At 45.7% G+C, this 22,358-nt stretch overlaps 1 protein-coding gene across 6 annotated transcripts in view; it reads left to right on the top strand.

Moving 5' to 3' along the window:
- MYOF (myoferlin) overlaps positions 1-22,358 on the top strand; it is a 158,976-nt gene that overhangs the window by 112,806 nt on the left and 23,812 nt on the right. For 2 of the 6 annotated variants that reach the window (XM_032314140.1, XM_032314137.1), the window contains 15 exons: positions 208-313; positions 1,904-2,049; positions 3,330-3,503; positions 4,631-4,739; positions 5,911-5,988; positions 8,955-9,136; positions 9,230-9,388; positions 9,512-9,610; positions 10,586-10,747; positions 12,737-12,902; positions 14,445-14,480; positions 16,337-16,413; positions 18,728-18,784; positions 20,221-20,232; positions 21,589-21,687. In XM_032314140.1, the coding sequence (XP_032170031.1) occupies positions 208-313; positions 1,904-2,049; positions 3,330-3,503; positions 4,631-4,739; positions 5,911-5,988; positions 8,955-9,136; positions 9,230-9,388; positions 9,512-9,610; positions 10,586-10,747; positions 12,737-12,902; positions 14,445-14,480; positions 16,337-16,413; positions 18,728-18,784; positions 20,221-20,232; positions 21,589-21,687 (1,662 nt within the window). The remainder of the gene's footprint in view (positions 1-207; positions 314-1,903; positions 2,050-3,329; positions 3,504-4,630; positions 4,740-5,910; positions 5,989-8,954; positions 9,137-9,229; positions 9,389-9,511; positions 9,611-10,585; positions 10,748-12,736; positions 12,903-14,444; positions 14,481-16,336; positions 16,414-18,727; positions 18,785-20,220; positions 20,233-21,588; positions 21,688-22,358) is intronic. The other 4 variants (XM_032314143.1, XM_032314142.1, XM_032314139.1 and 1 more) reach the window with 3 other exon arrangements.

Genomic DNA, 22,358 nt, shown 5'->3' with positions numbered 1-22,358 from the left:
GTGGTTCGACCCAACAGTATCCCCAATAGTGGAAACAGAGGGTATTCTAAAAAGGGACTTTTGTGTAGCGATTGTGCATAGAGATCAGAGATTCTAAGTCAGCATGGGGAGACCCATTGTTGAGTGTGAGGGGCTCTCCCCTTTGCATCTCACCTGACACTCTGGCTTCCTTTTCTTCATTTTTTGTTTTGTTTTGACTTTCTACAGAACGGTGATAAAGCAGCGTCACCCGGCGAGTTGACATGCCCTCCAGGTTGGGAGTGGGAAGATGACGCATGGGTATATGATATAAATCGTGCTGTGGATGAGAAAGGTAACAGTTTAGATCTAATACCTGGTGGGTTCTCAGCAGCAAGGCCCCGGTTAACTAGAGCGAAGTTTCCTTAGGGGGAGGAGTCCTACTTCTGTTGGGCTGTGACAGTCCGGTCTTGGATAGTACCTGTGACTACTCAGATGCAAAATCCAAAGGACAAGGAAGGACTTGGACAGGTGCAGGTCGGGGCGCACGAGTGAAAAATACAAGATCACAGTGAGCCTGGTGTCTGCATGTTGAGAGGCTGGGGATCCAGGATGAGAATCTGGGAAGGAAGTGCAATGTGGGTGCTATTTTCATCACACCCCAGAGGCCTCCTGGGAACATCACACTCAGGACGCTGGGGCTCAGGAAGAAGGACTGTAAAATGCCTTGAAAGTCATCCTGTTCAGGGGCGCTGGGGTGGCTCAGTCAGTTAAGTGGCTGCCTTCGGCTCAGATCATGATCTCTGGGTCCTGGGATTGAGTCCCGCATCGGGCTCCCTGCTCAGTGGGGAGTCTGCTGGTCCCTCTGCCTCTCTGTGTCTCTCATGAATAAATAATAAGAATTAAAAAAAAAAAAAGTCACCCTATTCAATAATACAGATTGTTTTGTGGCTTTTTTTTTTTTTTTTGAAGTATAAATGACACAAAGTAATGTAGATTATTGACATAGCTTCCATTAATGGTGTTTATCCTTTTCTATAACAGTAATCTGAAGTTAAATGAACTATAACATGTGGAAATACCAAAAGAGAAAATCTGATTCTTTTTCCTTATGAAAGAGAGAACAAGGCTGGATAAAGAAGGGTTCAAGCAGATTATGAATTCCTTGCTGATCTTGATGCACACACCAAGCCTTATAATAATAGTTAGCATTGATTGAGTGCAAACTATGTGCTAAGCATAGTCCTAGTGATTTGCAGGCATTACCTTGATGAATTCTTTTTTAAAAAGTGTACTTTACCTTTATGCTGGAGAAACTGGGCCATAGACAGGTTTACTAACCTGCAAGAAACTTTTTTAGTAAGTAGCCAGTGTGTGTTGATGCTGGGATTTAAAACCTGCTGTGTAGGGGCACCTGGGTGGCTCAGTGGGTTAAAGCCTCTGCCTTCCGCTCAGGTCATGAATTCAGGGTCCTGGGATTGAGTCCCGCATTGGGCTCTCTGCTCAGCGGGGAGCTTGCTTCCTCCTCTCTCTGCCGACTTGTGATCTCTGTCTGTCAAATAAATAGAATCTTTTAAAAATTAAATTTAAAAAAATAATAAAACCTGCTGTGTAACCACACAGGCCACACCTGTCCCCAGCTGTCCCCGACTGCCTCTTGCACTGTGCTTTATTCTTAGATGCACTTAATTACCATGAGTGACTGAAGGGATGAAAGGAGAGGAGGACCCCGAGGCCGCAAAGGAAGCTATTTGCACAGGGATCCAGGGGAACAGAGCTACATTCCTTTGGGCTGAATTGCAGCATAGTGAAAAGAGCAGTGACCTTCACTGGCATAGGAGAGAATATTGTGGGAGCAGAGTGTGACTGGATGTTTCCCCGAAGTTTATCTGGCAATCTAGCAAATGCATCTCTTTGGGATAACCGTTTGCAAACTCTCTTCCAGGCTGGGAGTATGGAATTACCATCCCTCCAGACAATAAACCCAAATCCTGGGTTGCAGCTGAGAAAATGTATCACACTCATAGACGGCGAAGGCTGGTCCGAAAACGCAAGAAGGATTTAACACAAAGCGCTTCAAGCACTGCAAGGGTGAGAGCTGGCGTGGCTTTGGGGGCGGGGGGGGGGGGGGGTGCCAGTCACAGGCCTGAGGCCCTCCCTGCTCAGTGGTTCTCAAAAAGCGCTCCCCACCCCAACCAGCAGCTACACATTACCTGGGAATGTGTTAGGAACGCCTCACTCCAAACCTACTGAGAGAAGAATTAGAAGAATTCTAGGGGAGGGGCCCAGCAGTCTCTTTCACCATGTCTTCCAGGGGATCTGAAGTAAGCAAAATGATGAGAACCGCTACTAAGCAGCCATAGAAATGATCTTGGTAGCACACCGAAGGAGTGGCAAGAGTTCAGTATGCGGAATGAGAGATCAAGGACTCAAATCTTGGCCTCCTTTCCTTTCTCATCTGCAAAATGGGTATAATACCATGTGTTAATTAGGGTATTACGGAATCGTGTTTATTCAAAATTGAAAAAAATATCCTACAATGAGAATAACCCATGTAGAAGCTCTTACTTCTGAGATCATAAATCTTATTCAGTATTATTTGGCATTTGTTAAATCTAATCATACTTTTAAGATATTTCCATACAGTTTCCACCAGTCAGTGTCAACTACATGAAGGCCAGGACCTGGTCTTGTCTTGTTCTTCACCTGCTCCCTCAGCCCTTAACACAATCCCTGTCATACAGTAGACACTCGTATTTATTGAATTGTCTGAAACGTTGGAAACGGAGGGCATTTATATACGAACAGTTTTTAGGATAGAAAGTCCTATCTTCATATATTATTAGTTACTACAGAAGTAATATACGCTGATCAATCACTTACTTCTTAGTGAGCTAATGCCAGCTACTAGCTTAGATGAGACATTTAAATCCTGGGGAGAGTGGTGTCATTTTTACTTAGATAAGGTAGAGATAACAATGTCTTCCAAACTATATCACAGTAACAATGTCTTATGAGCTAATGAAGTGAGGAAAGCAATTTGAGAAAGAATCCATTTTCCTTAACCCTCCCCAAGTCTGAATAAGGTGCCTCTCCTGACGGGGTAAACATTACCTTCTCAATGTCTCATTCCGTGTCAGTTGCCTGGTTATCTGTCCATGTTCCCACAGTCCATCAGCTGTACCAGGGCAGAGAGCCCTGGTACAAACCCAGTTTCTTCTTTGCTGTATCACTTGAAACACAGTGCTTGGATCGGAGATTTTCAATACCTGCTTGTTGATTGACCAAATAATGTGCTTATCAATTAAGGGATAATATTATTGTTATGATGATGATTATCATTAGCATTTAAAGGTTTACTTCTGTTCTAGGCCATGGAAGAATATGAAGATCGGGAGGGCTGGGAATATGCTTCTTTAATTGGCTGGAAATTTCACTGGAAACAGCGTAGTTCAGATACCTTCCGCCGCAGACGCTGGAGAAGAAAAATGGCTCCTTCGGAAACACATGGTGCAGCTGCCATCTTTAAACTCGAAGGTGCCCTGGTAAGTAACAGTACTCAAAGCTCCAGTAATATTGGTGTAGGGAAAATAGATGAGTGTTGGAAACACACTGACTCCAGGAAACACACTGACTCCACAGGGACCCCTCCAGTGCTGCAGGACTGCAGATAATTTGGGAGAAAGCTATACACCCTAGGAGCTCTGTAACCCTTGTTGCATGAATACGCCATGAACACAGGAAAGGTTCTAAGAAGTTCTACTGAAGAAACACCGGTTTAGTGTTGTTTCACCCAACATTTTCCAAAGCTATCTCTCTTAAAACCCTTGCTGCAGGTGACACCTGTTAACATCCCAGGCACAGGTTCTTTACATTATACCTTGGAAACTACAACTGTTCAACCAACCAAGAAAGTTAAATGTACAGATGTGAGGGGGAGAAAAACAGAAGGGTGGCTCAGGGAATTAGAGAATAATTCATATGGAAGCATAATAAAGAAGGCGGGCAGGGGCGAGCCTAAAGGTAGAAAGAATGAATATGGAAATGGCAGTGGTCCATCTAAAACAGCATGGTGGTTGGGAACCACTTCCAGATGCAGCCTGTTTTTCTATTTCTGCACAATGACCCTGCTTTGTTTTTCTGTTGCTGATCCTCCTCCTCCTCTCACCCTTTTAATCCCCTTATTTATCCTTTATGCTTTTCCTCTTTTAAATTTTCAGCATCAGGTTTTGATAAGCCGGGACTTGAGGCAAAAGACTGGCTTCAGCTTCTTGCGCTGTGGCTTCCCAGCTAAGTGACCTTGGGCGAGACACTTGCTGTGCTGGGCTTTATTCATCTTTATTTAAAAATGGAGTGACTGAATGAGGAAGGTCTCTTGTAAAAGCTGCCATTCTGGGGCGCCTGGTTGGCTCAGTGGGTTAAAGCCTCTGTCTTCGGCTCAGGTCATGATCTCAGGGTCCTGGGATGGAGCCCCGCATCAGGCTGTCTGCTCAGCAGGGAGCCTGTTTCTTTCTCTCTCTCTCTTTCTGCCTGCCTCTCTGCCTACTTGTGATCTCTCTCTGTGAAATAGATAAAATCTTTAAAAAAAAAAATAAAAACTACCATTCTGTTTCTTTGTAATTCTTGCCTCTTGGTTTTGAAGCATTGGTAACAGACCTTTCTGCCTCTGTAGGGTGCAGACACGACTGAGGATGGAGACGAGAAGAGCACGGACAAGCAGAAGTACAGCGCCACCGCCGTGTTTGGGGCAAACACGCCCATCGTTTCCTGTAACTTTGACAGTAAGTCTTAAGTGGATTTGTGCATTCCGCAGCTACGACTTATCTCAAGAAAACTCTCTGAATCACCAAATAGGTGATTTAAATGTCTTTATGCAAATATGACTTTTATTTCCATCACTTGATGAAGAGGATTTTTTCAGATATACTTTTAAAAATCATATTTGGGGTGAAGAGTCATCAAGTCATTGACTCTGACATAGTGTGTCCAATATGTACTCATTCTATTAAGCTCCCCAAAAGATTGTTTTAATTAGAAAAAGAGGTTCAAAAAGTTAAAGTTGGTTCCAGGGATAATCTTTAGGAAGTTTGGAATGAGGCATACCTACTATCTAGGCAGACCTAGATAGCAAATGCTTATCTAGAGCTTGGCATGTACCATGCACTGTGCATATATTAACTCATTTAATCTTCATAACCACCCTAGAAAGTGGTGTTATTGTTGTCCTCATCTTAGAGCACTATAGACAAGATTTCAAGCAGTCTGACTCCCAGAATAGTGGGGGCCGGGGCGGGGGGTGGGTAGGAGCATATGTTCATTAATATAAGGATCAGGAATATAAAGATTTTGAAGTATCAAAGGAACTTTTTTTTTTAAAGATTTTATTTATTTATTTGACAGACAGAAATCACAAGTAGGCAGAGAGGCAGGCAGAGAGGGGGGTGGGGGAAGCAGGCTCCCAGAGAGCCTGATGTGGGGCTCGATCCCAGGACCCTGGGATTATGACCAGAGCCAAAGGCAGAGGCTTAACCCATTGAGCCACCCCGGCACCCCTCAAAGGAACCTTTAACAGATAGCTGCTTTGTAGGTCTGGGGCTGGAATAATGTAGGAAGCCCTATTTCTATAACTCTGGGAAACCAAGTTTCATTGCCAAGGTCTGTGATGACAAGCAGTGGCCTAAATCCAGGTTTTACAACAGGAGTGATATTCTCTTGAGAGTGATATTCACTTGCACTGAACTTACTGTAGTATTTTTAAAGTTAGTTTTATTTATAGGAAACAGAACTCCTTTGGGAACACATGTCATCACCAGTACCTATGCTTTTTAGTGTGGAGAAGTAGATTTGAATGACCCGTGTATCTGAAACATGGATCATCTCCAAATATTCCAGAAAACTTGTGGTCGATAGTGTTATGTTTCTTGTAAGTAACCTCCATCCTGTTCTTTTTAGGAGTCTACATTTACCATCTGCGCTGCTATATCTATCAAGCCAGGAACCTCATGGCTCTGGACAAGGATAGTTTTTCAGGTAAAAGGGGCAAAAATCTCCATCTTACATGTTATTTGCGTAGCTGGCTAGCTTGATTCTGCTTTTCATCAAGTGCGTGCTTTTAGTAATTTCTCTCATCAGAAGGGCCTTCCATATTGAGATGAGTATGATTTGTGTGACATAAACTGCTCAGTCATTAACTAGTCACTGAGTATGTTGAGTCCTGTTCTGGGTGCGGGAGATACCCAGAAGACAGTCTTTTAAGACTAATAATCATTAATTGATTGACTAATAAAAAGCACCAAGGAGAAAAGCAATTTCTGCTTTCTGCTTATACAATAGATATACATACACATACACACACCCTGGGCTCCCTTTATATATTTTTTGTATCTCTCTCAAGTTGACAGAAAGACTACAAGTTCCCCCATTTGCCTGCAACACCAGGCTTGAGGCAGTGTGGAGTCCCATTTTGACCTTGCTGTGGCCTGTTCTCCAAATTCCCTGCACCATAAAGCCACGAAACCCAGCTCGTTTCATGGCCTTTGGACTGGTTCCAAGGGGAAGGCTGTGGGCAGGGCTGGGAGAAGGCCAGGGGGCTGCTGATGAGGGTCTGTGCTATTGCTGGCGGGACCATGAATGGTTCAGGGGCTATCTGGGTGACCTGGGGAGATTTCCACTTCAGGACTCAAAGGCCAGCTGAGCTTTGATGGAAACAACTCATAAAGCAGTTGCCTGGCACTCTAGCATGCTCACGTCACTTGCGAGCTGTGTTCTGAGTGTGGAATGTAATCAATGTAATGCATGTAATGTAACCAGTTTGTGACTGGCTTCCTTTTCTTACCAGTTAGACCAGATTCCAAGTTACTCTCTTCATACACATACATCTCCAAACCGGGTTTGAAGGCCTTTTTGAATATTCACCACCAGGGGGCACTCAATCACCGAAAGTCAAAGTTAGAATCTTGAATCCCAAATCTTGACTGAAGTTGCCTACAACTCAAGCAGGTACCTTGCCGTTTGAGACACAAGATAGATGATCGATGCAAAAACAAAGCATCCCATTCAAGGGGGGCTGCAGTGCTAGAAACAAAGCAGCCTCTTGGATGATGCAATGCTTTCAGGTTAGCTGTTAGGCTGTTGCTCAGATGGGTCAGCTCCCAGGCAATTGCAGAACTTCCGGGAGCTTCTTTAGCATGGGAGAGAAGCAGACAGAAGCTTCTTTTTTACTTATCTTTTCTTCAGGTTCATTGAGGTATCATAGACAAAGTTGCTTATTGATAGTATACAATGTGACAGTTTGATCTACCTTATGAAAGGTTCCCACAACTACACACTGGTCACCTCACAGAGTTACTTCTGTGAATGGGAGACAGACACTCAGCTTCTCCCCTCTAAGCAAACTGCAGTTTTGCGATACCTTTGGCAGCTGTCGTCCTCGTATTAGACATTAGGTCTTCAGGCCTTACTTATCTTACAACTGAAATCTATACCTCTCTACTCACCACTCCCAACTTCCCCCACTCCCCAGCCCCTGGCAAGCGCCATTCATTCTACTCTCTGTTTCTGTTAGATCGGTTTTTGCAGAGGTGTGGGGAAGACCTCTACACTGAAGTGATAACGTATTTGTCTTTCTCAGGCTGGCTTATTTCACCTGGCAGAGGACCCTCCAGGTTCATCCATGTTGGCACAAATGACAGGATTTCCTTCTTTTTCCAAGGCTGAATTATATGCATCCATATACATACATACATACATACATACATACCACATTTTCTTCATTTCCTCATCTGTCAATGTATACTTAGTTCCTTCCATGCCGTGGCTATTGTGAGTAATGCTGCAGTGAACATGGGGGCCCAGGTGGCTCTTTGAGATCATTATTTCATTTGCTTTGGGTAAGAACCCAGACGTGGGATTGCTGGAACATAGGACAACGCTGTTTTTCATTTCTTAGGGAACTTCCATACTGTTTTCCACAGTGGCTCGCCTGTCTGCTTTCCCACCAACAGCACACGAGCCTTTCCTTTCCTCCACATCCTCGGCAACACTGGTTATCTCCTGTCTTTTTGATAATAGACATCCTAACAGGTGTGAGATGATCATTCTGGTTTTGATTCATACTTCCCGGATGACTAGTGATGTTGAACACCTTTTCACGGACCTTTTGGCCATTTGTAGGTCTTCTTCAGAGAAACATCTCCTTGGGTCCTTTGCCCATTTTTTAATTGGGTTATTTGGGCTTTTTGCCATTTAGTATAAGTTCCTTGCATATTTTGGATATTAACTGCTTATCAGATGTGTGGTTTGTAAATATTTTCTCCCATTCCGTGGGTTGCCATTTTGTTGATTGCTTCCTGTGCTGTGCAGCTCTTTTTTTTTTTTTTGAGCAAGCTCTACTTGTTCATTTTTACTTTTGTTGCCTGTGTTTTTGGTGTCAGATCCAAAAAGTCATTGCCAAGACTAATGTCAAGAAGCTTACCCCTTATATATTCTTCTAGGAGCCTTGTGGTCTCGAGTCTTATGCTCAAGTATTTAGTCTGTTTTGAGTTGGTTTCTGTGTATGGTGTAGAATGGGGCTCTGGTTTCATTATTCTGCCTGTGGCTGAATCACCATTTCTCAAAGAGACTATCCTTTCTTCATTGTGCATTCTTGGTGCCCTTATCAAAAATTCATTCTGTCTTTTCTCCACTGTGTACACTTGGCACCTGTTGTGGAAATTAATTGATCACCTATGCATGCATTTATTTCTGAGTTCTCTGTTATGTTCTATTGGCCCATGTGTCTGTCTTTATGCTAATATCATACAGTTTTGATAACTAAAATTTTTTAATATAGTTTGAAACCAGCCAGGCACGGTGCCTCTAGCTTTGCTCTTTCCCAAGGTTGCTTTGGCAGTCTGTTTCCCAGGCGGTGGAGAGGGTCTGTGTGCGATTGAAATGAGGGGTTCTGGGGAGATAGACTTTAGCCATGGTCACATGGTTACTCTCTTTTCCTGTTTTAGATCCATACGCTCATGTCTCCTTCCTCCATCGAAGCAAAACCACTGAGATCATCCACTCAACTCTGAATCCCACATGGGACCAGACCATTATATTTGATGAAATTGAAATCTACGGGGAGCCCCAGACAGTTCTACAGAACCCACCCAAAGTTATCATCGAACTTTTTGACAATGACCAAGTGGTAGGTAATTTAGAATTTCTAAGATGGCTTGGGGAATGATGGAGGTCTATTAGGATATTTGTTGAAGAATTTAAGGATTGCTTGTTTCTCTAGGGCAAGGATGAATTTTTAGGACGAAGCATGTGCTCTCCTCTTGTAAAACTAAACTCAGAAACGGATGTCACACCCAAACTTCTCTGGCACCCCGTAATGAACGGAGACAAAGCCTGTGGGGATGTCCTCGTAACTGCAGAGTTGATTCTGAGGCAAAAGGTACTTACTGAATTCTCACGCATACATTTTTCCTTGTAGCTGTTTAAGATGCATGCTGATATTCCATAACACCATTTACTTGAACTAACATGAGGCATTGATGTTCCCATGTTTGTTTTACAGGATGGCTCCAACCTCCCCATCCTTCCCTCACAAAGGGCGCCAAATCTATACATGGTCCCCCAGGGGATCCGGCCTGTGGTTCAGCTCACTGCTATTGAGGTACGCAGCTTTCCCTCAGTTTTACTGATCAAGTCAAATGACATAGCTACAGAACCAGCCTCTCTCAGAGGAAATGGAATCTTGCTACATATTCTCTTGCTGTCTCCAACTTCCTAGAGAATTTGTCCAAAAATCTGAAATACGCATGGAAACAGCTTGTCGCAATAAGAACAGGTCCATTCCAGCGTTCCTGAGGGAATCTAGAGGTCTCATTGACTAGGAGCTGGAGATTGCTGAGTTTCCCCTGTCAGCTAGAGAGCTGGGAGAGGGAAGGCAGACTGAGAGCAGCGTGCCTGTGTGCGTGTGCACGTGTGTGCACGTGTGTGTGTGTGCGTGCGGGTGTCCAGAGAGCAGGGCACCAACGCCGGGGGGCCGAAGGTAAAGAGAGGTGTGGGAGCAATGGGAAGTGGTGACGTGCCGGGCAGAGTAGACACAGGCTGCTGGAGCTAACGGGTGCCTTCGTGGATAGCGTCCAGTCCGCCCCCAAGTCTCCCCGTTGTGCGGTCAAGCTGCTGTTACGCTGAGATTTCCCTTCTCAGGCTGTCTTGCTCAGAGATCCTGAAGACCAAAGCAAATAGCTTTAAGTAACAGCCTTCGTTTTTGAATGCTTGTACATCAGACACCATGTTAAGGAGTTTACACTTGATCCACAGAATGACCCTGTGGTAGATAAGACCCGTCAGTCCTGTTGGCAGACGGGATGGAGAGCTTCCACGCTTGCCAGGGTTCCCAGCCAGGATTCAATTCCTGCACCCCTCACTGCTCTGCATTTTAGCAGCTCAGGCCGAAGAAGAGGGACAAACCTGCTTTCTCTGCATAACCTACAGGCTTTCTAGGATAAGAGTCTCAGAGATTTTAGGGAAATCTGTACAAGTCAGTCTTAAAGAATTTACCAGTTATAAAGGAAGAATTTTTCCTTTGAATATCATTTGTAATTCACTGAGTTTTCCTCCTCTCTCAATGTTGCTTTCTTAGATTCTAGCTTGGGGCTTAAGAAACATGAAAAACTACCAGATGGCTTCGATCACCTCCCCCAGCCTCATTGTGGAGTGTGGAGGGGAAAGGGTAGAATCAGTTGTGATCAAAAACCTAAAGAAGACGCCCAACTTCCCGAGTTCTGTTCTCTTCATGAAAGTGGTACAGTATTCTAATAGCACATGTGTGTTGAGTAGCTGAATTGTATTCAGCATGTGAATATATAGAGATCACATCCCCCCCCCCGATGCCACACACATATAATTTATTTATTTCTAAACTCTGACAGCAACTAGAAAAACCCTGCCTTGGATTCAGCCTGCCAGTGACTTTTCTCCCTCAGATTCTCACACTGTAGGTAATGGTTTCTTGAAGCTTCACACATCTCCAGTGATAAATATTTGTGAAGAATACTTACGTCTTTCTCGAATAAACTTCCCATCTAGTCAGCTCTCAAGTACAGGCTTTTGGTCCCTGCCCTGGAGGGTGGAACACGGACCCCCAGTCCTGCCCCTGCAGGTGTACGTGGACTGGAAGCATCCAGACGGGGATTGGCTGGCGGGGAAGGGACAGCTGCAGAGCCTGCTTAGGGCAGTGGGGCCCGTGACGTGCCCCACCTCTAGTGGAGGGCACCCACTTGGCTCCATGGAGGTCCCCCCGTGGTTGTTAGGAAGGGACAGAGTCAGACCCGGCTCACGGCCCTCTGCCATAGATCCCACAGGGCTTTGCAGCCAGAAGAGATCACCCGGTCCTTCTGCTTTGAAAGCAGTTACATTCTTAGTGTTTTGTTTTGTTTTTTAAAGATTTTATTTATTTATTTGTCAGAGAGAGAGAGAGCACAAGCAGGTAAAGTGGCAGGCAGAGGCAGAGAGAGAAACAGGCTCTCCCCTGAGCAAGGAGCCCAGTGCAGGACTCGATCCCAGGACCCTGGGATCATGACCTGAGCTGAAAGCAGCAGCTTAACCAACTGAGCCACCCAGGTGTCCCTTGTTTTGTTTTTTTAAGAAAAGACTTCCTTTCTCACTGTACTGTATAAAAGAGGGAAAATCAAGGCATTTCCTTAGCATGATGGAGCAGAGGCCCAGCACCTGCACATTCTGTTTCCCTCCCTAGTCATGTGGTGTCGCTAACACACCCTTCTCAAACTCTAGGGTCATGGGGTTTAATGCCTGCTCTTACAGATGAAGAAACTGAGGGCTAGAGAGGGGGGCATCTTATCCAAGTCCCACAGTGAACATCAGGCCACGCCCTTGGGGCTGCGGCCCTTCTGTTGGAGGTGACGACCAACCACATGTCACCTTTACTCTTGCCCATCTGGGCAGGCGGCTTTCAGTCCTCATACAGCCCCTTTGGAGGAAACCCAGAAGTTAACTCATTTATGTAGGGACACAGTTGGCAAGCAGGTGGCCAGAAGCTGAACTTGGGTTCCTTCAACTCCAAAGTCCATGCTCTTTCCGCTACGGTGCTGCGGTGGGGCGCGCCTGGACGCTCCAAGCCAGAATCCCAAAGTGATGGCCTCAGGCCACTCCACCCAGCCGTGCCCACTGCCCCAAGTTCCGGTCTGAATCTAGTCTCAGCGGGAGTGACGAGAGCCGCTCCGCCAACCCCAGCTTCTCCTCCTGTGCAAGGCCGGAGATGACGCTTTCTCTGGAGCCCCTACCAGGCACACCCAGGACCAGCCCACGATTCCCTAATCAGACAATGTCACTAAGGCCACCAAGTTCCACGTGGAGGAACAGGAGGAATCAGGGGGAAAGGAGCTTGGAGTCTTATCTCAGTTCCTTCTAACTGCGAGCTCATTCTGACGGCACGCGGACTGCACGGTGTCCCAGAGCACAGCCCGGTCCTAATGCACTAGGCTAAGTGGGTCACACGCAGCGGTGTGACCATCTATGACTGAGGACGTGACTGGGGCCTTGAAGAGCTGAGGTCATGCAGCTCCTAGGGGCAGAGGGAGGGTTTGACCCCAGGCAGTCTGGCTCGAGGTTCATGTCCTAGGTATGACACCACTTGCCTGTACACACGTTCCTGAGCTCCTACTATGAGTCCCCAGAGCTACATCAAACGGGCCAACAGAGTCTGGGTCAGTCCCTTTGGTAGGGTACAGATGAGTGACGCCTGGTTCTGTGACACACCCCCCCCACCCCCCAGTTCTTGCCCAAGGAGGAGCTGTACATGCCCCCGCTGGTGATCAAGGTCATCGACCACAGGCAGTTTGGGCGGAAGCCTGTCGTCGGCCAGTGCACCATCGATCATCTGGACCGCTTTCGCTGTGACCCGTACGCAGGAAAGGAGGATCTTGTGCCGCAGTTGAAAGGTAAGAGGCGAGTCTATAAATACCATTTGGGGCTTCTTGTGGGTGACCTGATTTAATCTTTCCCAGCCTCCTCAAGATGAAAATGCACATGCGGGTGAGCAAACAGTTGGATTTACAGCGGGCTGTGTAACCTCCCCAAGGTAATATAGGTAGTACATGGCAGAGGTGGGTCTCAGTTCCCACCTTGTTTTGGGGGGAATCCAGTGCTCAGACTACTACCTTCTGAAGGAACCTGTCCCTGGCCGAACATTCAGTGTCTCTGCAGGAAATGTCAAGGGCTTCCTCAGGTTGTCGTGTATCAAGCAGAGAAGACAGACAAGGAAGTGAGGTCGCAGTCCAACGTGACAAATGTTTTGATGTGGAAATCCAGGGGTCCCCTCGTGAGCACTGAAGTGGGGGGAGGGGTTTTATAGCTTTCCACCTGTCGGCCTTGGGAATACGTCCCATGATTGTGATGTAACTGGAAAAATGTTCTTTCATGGTTACCCACGAGGAAAACCTGACGCGTGCTGAGTTTAAATGGCTTGCCGTAGGTCACGGGATTAGTAAGTAGATGATAGAGCGAGCACAATACTTAGCTTAGGCTCCCAAGAAATAATAGCTAGTGAATAGCATTTTGTTATTGCCCATTCAGTAATGACTCGTTTGTAGCTTACTAGGTACAGGGTCCGTGTTAGGGGCTGGGGACTGGGACACAACAGGGAACAAGGTCCCAGGGCCCCTAGCATCATGAGATTAGGCCCCGTGGAGAATCCAGACACACTCACTCAGTTGAGCGCGGTGCCTCAAGACTAAAACAGATGTCTTCTGTTTAAGCAGTTGCAGTGCTAACCAGTTCTATTTAATCTTCTAGAAGGTTTGGTATTGATTTTACAGAGCAGATATCTGAAACTCATCTGTTATATGGGTCTGAGCATCCTATGTCCCTGATTAAGGGAAGGGGAAAAAATAAAATCCACAATCACACTTAGGCATTAAAAAAACAAAACAAAAAAAACCTACATGAGTTTACCCAGAAATTTCCCATGCCGAGCATTTTGTGTTGAATCGATAATACCTAAAATAGCAACATTTTTGTAACAACAAGGATTATTGTCACTGCAGCATTGTTGTGTTTGGGGTTACTAAATGGGAGAGAAACTGTTGTCCTAGCATTTTTCCTAGTGCTTTCCTGAGACCAAGTTCTTTGATCCAAATGTGTGAAATCATAAATTCTGTAATCTTTCTCTGGCCTCTGAGTGTCAACCTGTTGGTGTCTATTGGTCAGGGGGCTGGGTGGGTTGGGCCTCGGGCAGAGGTCTCCTGGTTAGTGACTGTATGTAATTAACATGAAGTGTGGTCAGGGTTTCAGAGAAGTCTTGGAAGAGGGAAATCCTTAAGGAGTATGGGGTGGGAGAAGCATAATGTTCCCAAGACCAGAATCTATTATTTTAGATCAATCTGGTCCTTTCTTAAAGCTAGTAATAGGGTAAGAACTGAGGAATGTATTTGGCTGGCTTAATGTTGAAGCTTACAGAGTAACTTTTTCCTCCTGTTCTTAAGGCTTTGTTGCTGTGAGGCTGGTAAAGCAGAGAGCTGGTAAGAAGGAACTCGAATACAGTTGTGTTCCCACTTGCCTGCCCGACTAGCTGTCACATTCTGAGGGGTGTGTGTGTGTGTGTGTGTGTGTGTGTGTCTGTGTCAGGAGTTTGGGGGGGGGACAGAGACTGCTAATAGATGGAGGGGTTCTGTGTGGGTGTAAAATGACCTCTCATAGCAACTGGGGTTTCATAGATGTTCAGTAAATGTCAGTCTCCCCAGCCTCCCCAAGGTCCCCCTGATCATTTCCAGCATTCACTGAGCACCTACTCTGCTCTGGGCTTTGGTACGTTAAAACACAGACTTTGGGGTCACACAGCCCTAGGTCATCTATTTCCACTTCTAAGTGTTTAATTTGAAGCACATAACTTGCATTCCCTTAGCCTCAATTTGTTTCTTAGTCTTTGTGTTGGGAATAACAGTGCATATTCTGCAGGACTTTTTTTTTAAAAAATTTGTTTATTTATTTATTTGTTTGTTTATGAGAGAGAGCAGAGTGAGCGAGAACACAAATAAGGGGAGAGGGCCTAGGGAGAGGGAGAAGCAGGCTCCCCTCTGCGTAGGGAGCACAGTGTGGGGCTCGATCCCAGTATCCTGGGATCGTGACCTGAGCCGAAGGCAGCCACTTAACCAATTGAGCCACACTGAGGTGCCCCTATATTCTACAGGATTATTGAGGGGTTAAATGAGATAAAGTCTGAAAAAGGCTTAGTCCACTGCCTGGCACATGGTACTGACCTAAAAATGTGTCTTTCCTCCCCTGTCTTATGTCCTACATGGGTGGGTTAAACAGAAACTTCCTTTGGCTTGACAGTTCATTCTGTCCAGGTGCTGGCCTCTGGGAGCCAGACTGACTGCCCAGTGCCATCTTCCTGAAAGGGTAGACAAACCCCTCACCACGCCCCTAGCCCAGGTTGAGGCTTCGATGAAAACAAACCTGGCTAGTCCAGGGGCTACCCTTGAGCCCTTGCTCTACTCCCAAAACCCAGATCCACAAATACAGTTGATCCTTGAACAACGCGGGGGGTTAGGGGCGCTGACCCTCACGCAGTCAGAAATCCACGTATAGCTTTGAGTCCCCTAAAGATTAACTTCCACTGGCTTCCTGCTGACCGGAAGCCTTAAATACCAATCACATAAATAGTCCATCAGCGCATATTTTGTATGTTGTATGTATTATATGCTGTATTCTTACATACGGTAAGCTAGAGAGGAGAAAACATCAAGAATATCACAAGGAAGAGAAAATACACTTACAGTACTGTACTGTATTGAAGAAAAATCCACATATAAGTGCACCCACACAGTGTTCAAACCCATGTTGTTCAAAGGTCAGCTGTCTTCTGTGAAATGCCTACAGCCAGGGTGATGCCTCCCCCCAGGGCACACACTGCGGGAACAGGGGTGGAGTGAGCCCTTGCACCTGCAGACCTGACGTGGGCAACTATTCGCCCTGCTTGGCCCTTCTGTGTCTTGGGAACAGATGCCAGGAAACTGAGGCTCCTGTAGATGTAGGTTCCCCTCCCCACAACCAGCCTCCTGAAGACATGTATTGACACAATTGACACCATTCTTTTTGGAGTCCTTCCTATGTACAGGCACTGGGCTCATTGTCCAAGACAAGAGAAAAATGGGCCATATCGTTCCTTAAAGATGTCTAACCCTACATCACGCTTTGGGAAAAGTGATGAGTTACTGGGTTACCTTCTCCATTCGGGTGTGGGCCTCTACTCAGGAAGTCCCCACCCATGAGGAAACTCTACCTTCCCCTGTGACTGCTGAACTTGAACTTGGACTAGAATGTTCACTCCTATATTTTTCCAAGCATCTTAGGTGAGAAACTGTTTGCCTTGCAGCCTCCCTTCTGTCGGCCCCGCCCTGCCGGGATGTGGTCATCGAAATAGAAGACACCAAACCATTACTGGCTTCAAAGGTAGGTTTCAGAACTGACTGTTCGATAATGTCAGTTTTATTTTCCAGGTGGCGAAGTATTGGGCGAATTCAGTCAATCAATCTTCAGTGCAATTAAAATAATAATAACCAAGCCAGTTTATAGAGGTAGAATAAAGAACCCGAAGCTTACACTCATCAGTAGTTAAGATGACATTGTGTAGACTGGTGTCCTCTACCCTGGGTCACCCAGGAGACTTAAAACAGGACGAGGCCCTACCCTCCAAGAGGAAGAGGGCCTAGTAGACATCAGTGTATTTAAAAATCTCTCCACATGTCTCTGACGTGCTGACGGGTCTCAGAACCACTGGTGTGGACAGGCTGAATGATACCATGTGCTAGAAAGAGAAATTTCGGGAGACAATTTATAGCACCGAACATTCAGAACAGGGATGCATATAGCAGAGAGTTTTTTTTCCCTACATGAAGGAGAAACATCATGGATTTTTAGTGACCCAATTTGCCCAGGTTATGAGGTATCTTAGATTTTTCTACTCACTGTGGTTTCAAAGTGAAGAAATTGGTGGAAATGCACACTCAGGACGCTATTTTAGAACCATTCCAGCCAATTCTACAAGAAGGAAAGGGAAAAAAAATGTAAAAAAGGTCTCAGTCCAGAAAAAAGAAAACATCAAATATCTCCCTGTTTGTGTTGGCATTTAGGATAGAATTTGACAGCATGTTTTAATGTGCAAACTGGCCAAAAAATGCACATGATTGCGCTTTAATATGTTATGTCCATAAACAGTGTCTTTTTAAAAAATTCACTTCCTTCCCACTTCATTAAGTTCACTAACAACTGGACCATATTAAATGTGGTCCCCACAGCCAGCACTGCGGAGCTGTGTATCTGATGCTTTTCCCTGGGAATCCTCCACAGTCGCAAATGTCAACACCAAATTTGCACAGTGACCACGTTCACTTTGTAAGCGACCTCACGTATTCCCAACTAAACAGTAGTGGCCCAGGGAGACGTTAAGGGTTGTATCCATAAGGCCCTTTATATACATTTTCACAACCGCTCTGGAACAAGGCGGTTTTAGATCCTATTCTATAATCTGCCTCCAGTTTTCCTGCTTCCCATTGTCCAACACTTGTTTTTCATGCCTGCTGTGTCCTCAGCAGCCCTTGGTGGGGGGGGGGGGGGGTCAAGAAGAGTAAGGCCGATCTATGCCAGTATTCTCACTCATTTCTTAATAAAAGGTAACAGATGACTGGGTTAGCAACAATACATTGTGAAAGTTTCCTTTACATCATGGCATCTGAGTTGGCGCCTCACAGGATCGGGGGTGGGAGTGGAAGGTACATTCGGCAGTGTTAGGTAGGTAGTATTTGGAACACCAGCGTTCAGGCAGGAGTCCCCCTTTATCTGCAGTTTCGCTTTCCGTGACTTCCACGACGCACGGTTAGTGGCAGGCCCGGCAGTCCGGAAGCCGATGGTCCTTCTTCTGTCAAATCACCAGAAGGTCAGTCGTAGCCTAACGCCACATCACAGTGTCTACATCATCTGCCCCCTGTCCTCTCACCACGTAGCATTTTATCATCGCCCATCATCACGAGAAGGGTGAGTTCAGCACAAGAAGCTGTTCTGAGAGAGACCCCACATCCACATAAGTCACTACCGTGTACTGTTACAATTGTTCTGTTTTATTACTAGTTATTATTGGTCTCTTACTGTGCCTAGTTTGTAAATTAAACTTGACCGTAGGTATGTGTGTCTAGGACAGAACATGTGTATCTGCGGTTCGGTACTACCCGCCGTTTCAGGCACCTGCTGAAGGTCTTGGAATGTACGTCCTGCAGATAAGGGGGGACGACCACCCTGTAAATGGCTTTAATCGGCTTGCTCTGCTAACATCTCGCTGATGTACTCTGTGTCCATAAGAAAGGCTGGTTGGAATCAGCCCTAGAAATTGGATTCCACCTGTTTGCCAGGGAGACAGTACGCACGGATGCAGCGTCAAACGAGACCGGGCGAGCTTTGGAAGCGCCCCCAATACGCTGCTGCCGCTGCTTCCCGTCTGCTCCCCCTGGCCCAGGCCGGGGAGATGGAGAGGGCGGGACAGAACTCACAGTGCTACTGACGCGAGTGGAGGCAAGGGCTTCGGGGGACAGTCTCGTTTGTGCTCACAAAAACACACACCGTTCCCCTGTGAGCACCTTGGGAGTTGTTAAGTTGGGCTCAGCACGACCACAAGAGAAGTGAGAAATAAGTACTTGGGGCAAGCCAAGAAGTGCTTGCTGGGTAGCGTGGTCGTTCCTATGTGGCCGTTTCAACAGTTACCTTCCAATTCCAGTGCTTAAGCAGTATGTCTACAGCACTCGGCAAAATGGCTTCTCCAAGGACAGTGCATGTATGTATGCATGAGAAGGAAATGCATGAAGCTGCTTGGGACCGCGGGGACCTCGGGCTACATGCTGGACTCCTCCTTTCAGACTCCTTCTAATACTAGATTTTGGAGTGAAAGGCGATCTTTAAACAAATGTGACTGTTGTAAGCCCAAGGGAGACTCTTGCTGTGCAGAGACCATAAAGCAAGTTACTCCGGTTAACTTTTCTGCATGAACTAATGAGCAGCCAAGTGGGGATAGGTTCTCCCGTGTTAATCCTCATGTTTAAAATCAGGCATTTGTTTTGAGTTGCGCTTTTTAACTCACGAGCTCTTCTTTTCTTCGAAATGATTTCAAATCACTGAAAATAGATGTGAATAAATGGACTTTAAAAATATTTTTAAAAAAAAATTCAGGAACCGTTTGGAATGTGAATGCCCTTTTGACGTAAAATGCCTCTCTCCAAAATCTCCATTTGGATGTGATTTAATCCTTAATCCTGCTTTGGGACGAATCTAATCTAAGGAATCGTGGCATCTGTCGGTCTCTCTGCCTCTCTTGGCAATTCTGTGTGCTGGAGAAATGTCCATCAGAAACCAGTGAGGCTGCTTACAGAGGAAGCCCGTGGCCCCCTCATACAAGCCGTAGGGAGTGCCTGTAGTGAACTGTTCTCTCCTCACACGAGACATGAACTCGAAGTCAGAATTTCAGCAAGGGGTCTAGCTAGCAGTCCCTCAGACTGAGGTGATCTTGGGTGATGTACCAGCAGGCTCCAACCAGAAACTCAGGCTCCACATCCTAGCTCACTGGTCTCTTATCTCTAGGATGTGCCCTGAGATCAGGGATGGATTCTCCTCACAGACTCAAACAGAAGCATTTGACCATGAGAGACTTGACATTTTAGAAAAGTTATGGCGGACGGATCTGTATTTGGTGCAGGCATGGGGAGAAAGCAAGGAAAGGTTCCTACATGATGAAATTGCAGCCATGCTAGACACGAACATCCCATAACAAGAATCTGTGAAGGGATAAGAATTAGGCCCAGCTGGAGAATACTGTAGGAGCTAAATGAAATGGAAAGTTCGGGACAGGGCGATGAGCAGATGGACTACCAGGTGCCCAACCCCCCCCCACACTCCTGTCTTGTGACCGCTGTGCTGGCAGTGAGATTAGCTGACTCTCGAAACCATGGAATGTGGGTGGCTACCTCCAGGCTTTTCATTTTAATACTATTTGTAACTCATTTGCACATTTTCAGAGAAAAAACCAATAAGGTGTGTTTAATTATGAGCTCATCTTAGATATTCTAAATAATCCATCAAAAGTGTTGATAATACAAAGCATGCGTGAAAACTAATTTCTCCTTCTCTCTTTCTCTTCAAACCTAATGCTCGTGGCGTCTCCATGTCCGTGTGACCGTCTATGGTTTGCCCTCTTCCTGTGAATCGCGTGAGAAACAGCTGACAGAAAAGGTAACTATTTTACACATTCTGCTAGATTTAAGATTCATTTTAGATTTTCTGTCTGTAGCTGGTATGTAAAGAAACTTACTTTAAATCCAGCGTTGGGTTACTGACTGTAAAGGGGAAAGAAGTGTGTGTGTGTGTGTGTGTGTGTGTGTGTGTACATGCATACGGCACACAGATAAGAAATAGCTTTTCTTGAGTGTTCCTTCTCCCCCTCGCCCCCACCGAGACTGAGTGAGCAATGAGTGGGCCTGAGGAGGCTCTATTCTTGTCAGAAATTTGAGTGAAATTTTTGGCAGCATTTTATAAACTACAGGCTTCTACAGTTCAAATGTGTTTTACAAGTGACTCTGATATGCTGTCCCCTCTGTACAACCAAGAACCACCCAGCAAAACCAGAGGTTCTGAACAACTGGTTGTGTGTTAGAATCGCCTGACGAATTTTTGAAGGCATATTGGATGCCCAGGACTCACCCAAGTATGGGCTGGGAGCCACTGGTCTAAAGGACCCATTTTTATTTCATATTTTGTCATTTTTAAATATATTTTTTAAGATTCACTGATTTGAGAGAGAGCATGGGGGGGCAGAGAGAGAGGGAAACAAGCAGACACACCATTGAGTGGGGAGCAGGACGCAGGGCTCGATCCCAGGACCCTAAAGCCATGACCTGAACCGAAAGCAAGAGTCAGAGGTTTAAACAACTGAACCAAGCAGGTGCCCCATATTTTATCATTTTTTAAAGCTCTTTCTCCTGATAATCTTATCTGATTCCCAAAACAACTCTCTGGAGTAGATGGAGGCAGGCAGTGTTATTTCCCCACTCAGTGGATGAAGAAATTGAGACTCAGAGCTATCGGACAACTCGCCCAAGCCGGTATGGCTTGTACCATGAGGGTATGGCTTATATTGTAAAGGATGGGACTTGAATTAGAACCAGTTTTTCCACGGCTCAGCTTAGCTTTGTTTTATAATGCACCGCTGGCTAAAAAGAAATGAAATAGTAGAAAACATATGGGAGTTTTGTTTGTATATTTAATATCAAGTCAACAGGATGAAAAACTAAAATCAGACTAATGAGTAGGTTGTATCTGTAGGATGTAAGCAAACATCTAGGATCACTGTGGGCATTAGAGCCAAACACATTTCACCGGCCACCGACAATGGTCATTTCCCCTGCAGCTTCTGGGTGGAAGAATCCCGAATCCTGAATCCATGGTACATGTCAATAAAAGTCCTATACTGTCCTCTGTGTCAGGTTCAGAAGTACTGATTTCTCTTAACCTATTACATGTGGGTTTTCCTTGATTGCAAATCCATGTCAACACTAAAGATTTTTCCATCCTCGATATGTCTTTCATTAGGAGGAAGAAATCGTTGACTGGTGGAGTAAATTTTATGCTTCCACAGGGGAACATGAAAAATGTGGACAATATATTCAGAAAGGCTATTCCAGACTCAAGGTACCTGGGCCTGTACTGCTGTGGGTGAGGGATTGGCATCCATGAAAACTGACCAAAAGGGCCAGCGGAGGGACTAATGGGGAAGGGCCAGGAGCCCCTCTTGCAATGGGCTATGGCTTTGCCAGGAGCCTGAGGACAGCTGTTGATTTGTGGTTATGTGACTGCCACTTTGGGGCCTGGGGGCAACTGATAGAGGGCTGGGAGTCGGCACCACGGATGAGGCCAACAATGATCCAGTTCGACCCAGGGAATCCTAGAAATCATGCTCTTGCAGAACAGCATGAAATGCCAACATGCTTTATTCTGTCCACCAATCAGGGTTCCATTTTACTAGCTGAAGAGTTGATTCTGTTACATGAGTGTAACGTTCCTTCACAACCGTGGGCGCGTGTGTCCAGGAGGAAGGCGAGCTGTTGAGCTAGGCAGACCAGGCTACCTGTGATCTCCTGGGTTAATGTTTGGAGTTTCCAATTCCTCATTCATGTTTTTAATCTGTAATTAATGCGCTTAGCTAGAAGCAAAGGCTAACGTTTTCAGAATACTGCATGGGAGAAGAGATCTTTAAAGTGAGAAATATCTAGCCATTAAAATGATTTTCCCCATCAAAGTAGAAAAACCCCACACAGTTCCATGTTGTCATCATACCATCTCAGTGCAGCTTAAGAAACACC

The sequence above is a fragment of the Mustela erminea genome, chromosome 14 (genome assembly GCF_009829155.1).
Source record: "Mustela erminea isolate mMusErm1 chromosome 14, mMusErm1.Pri, whole genome shotgun sequence".
In the NCBI taxonomy this organism is placed as follows: domain Eukaryota; kingdom Metazoa; phylum Chordata; class Mammalia; order Carnivora; family Mustelidae; genus Mustela; species Mustela erminea.
This window is presented reverse-complemented; position numbering and strand designations above follow the sequence as displayed.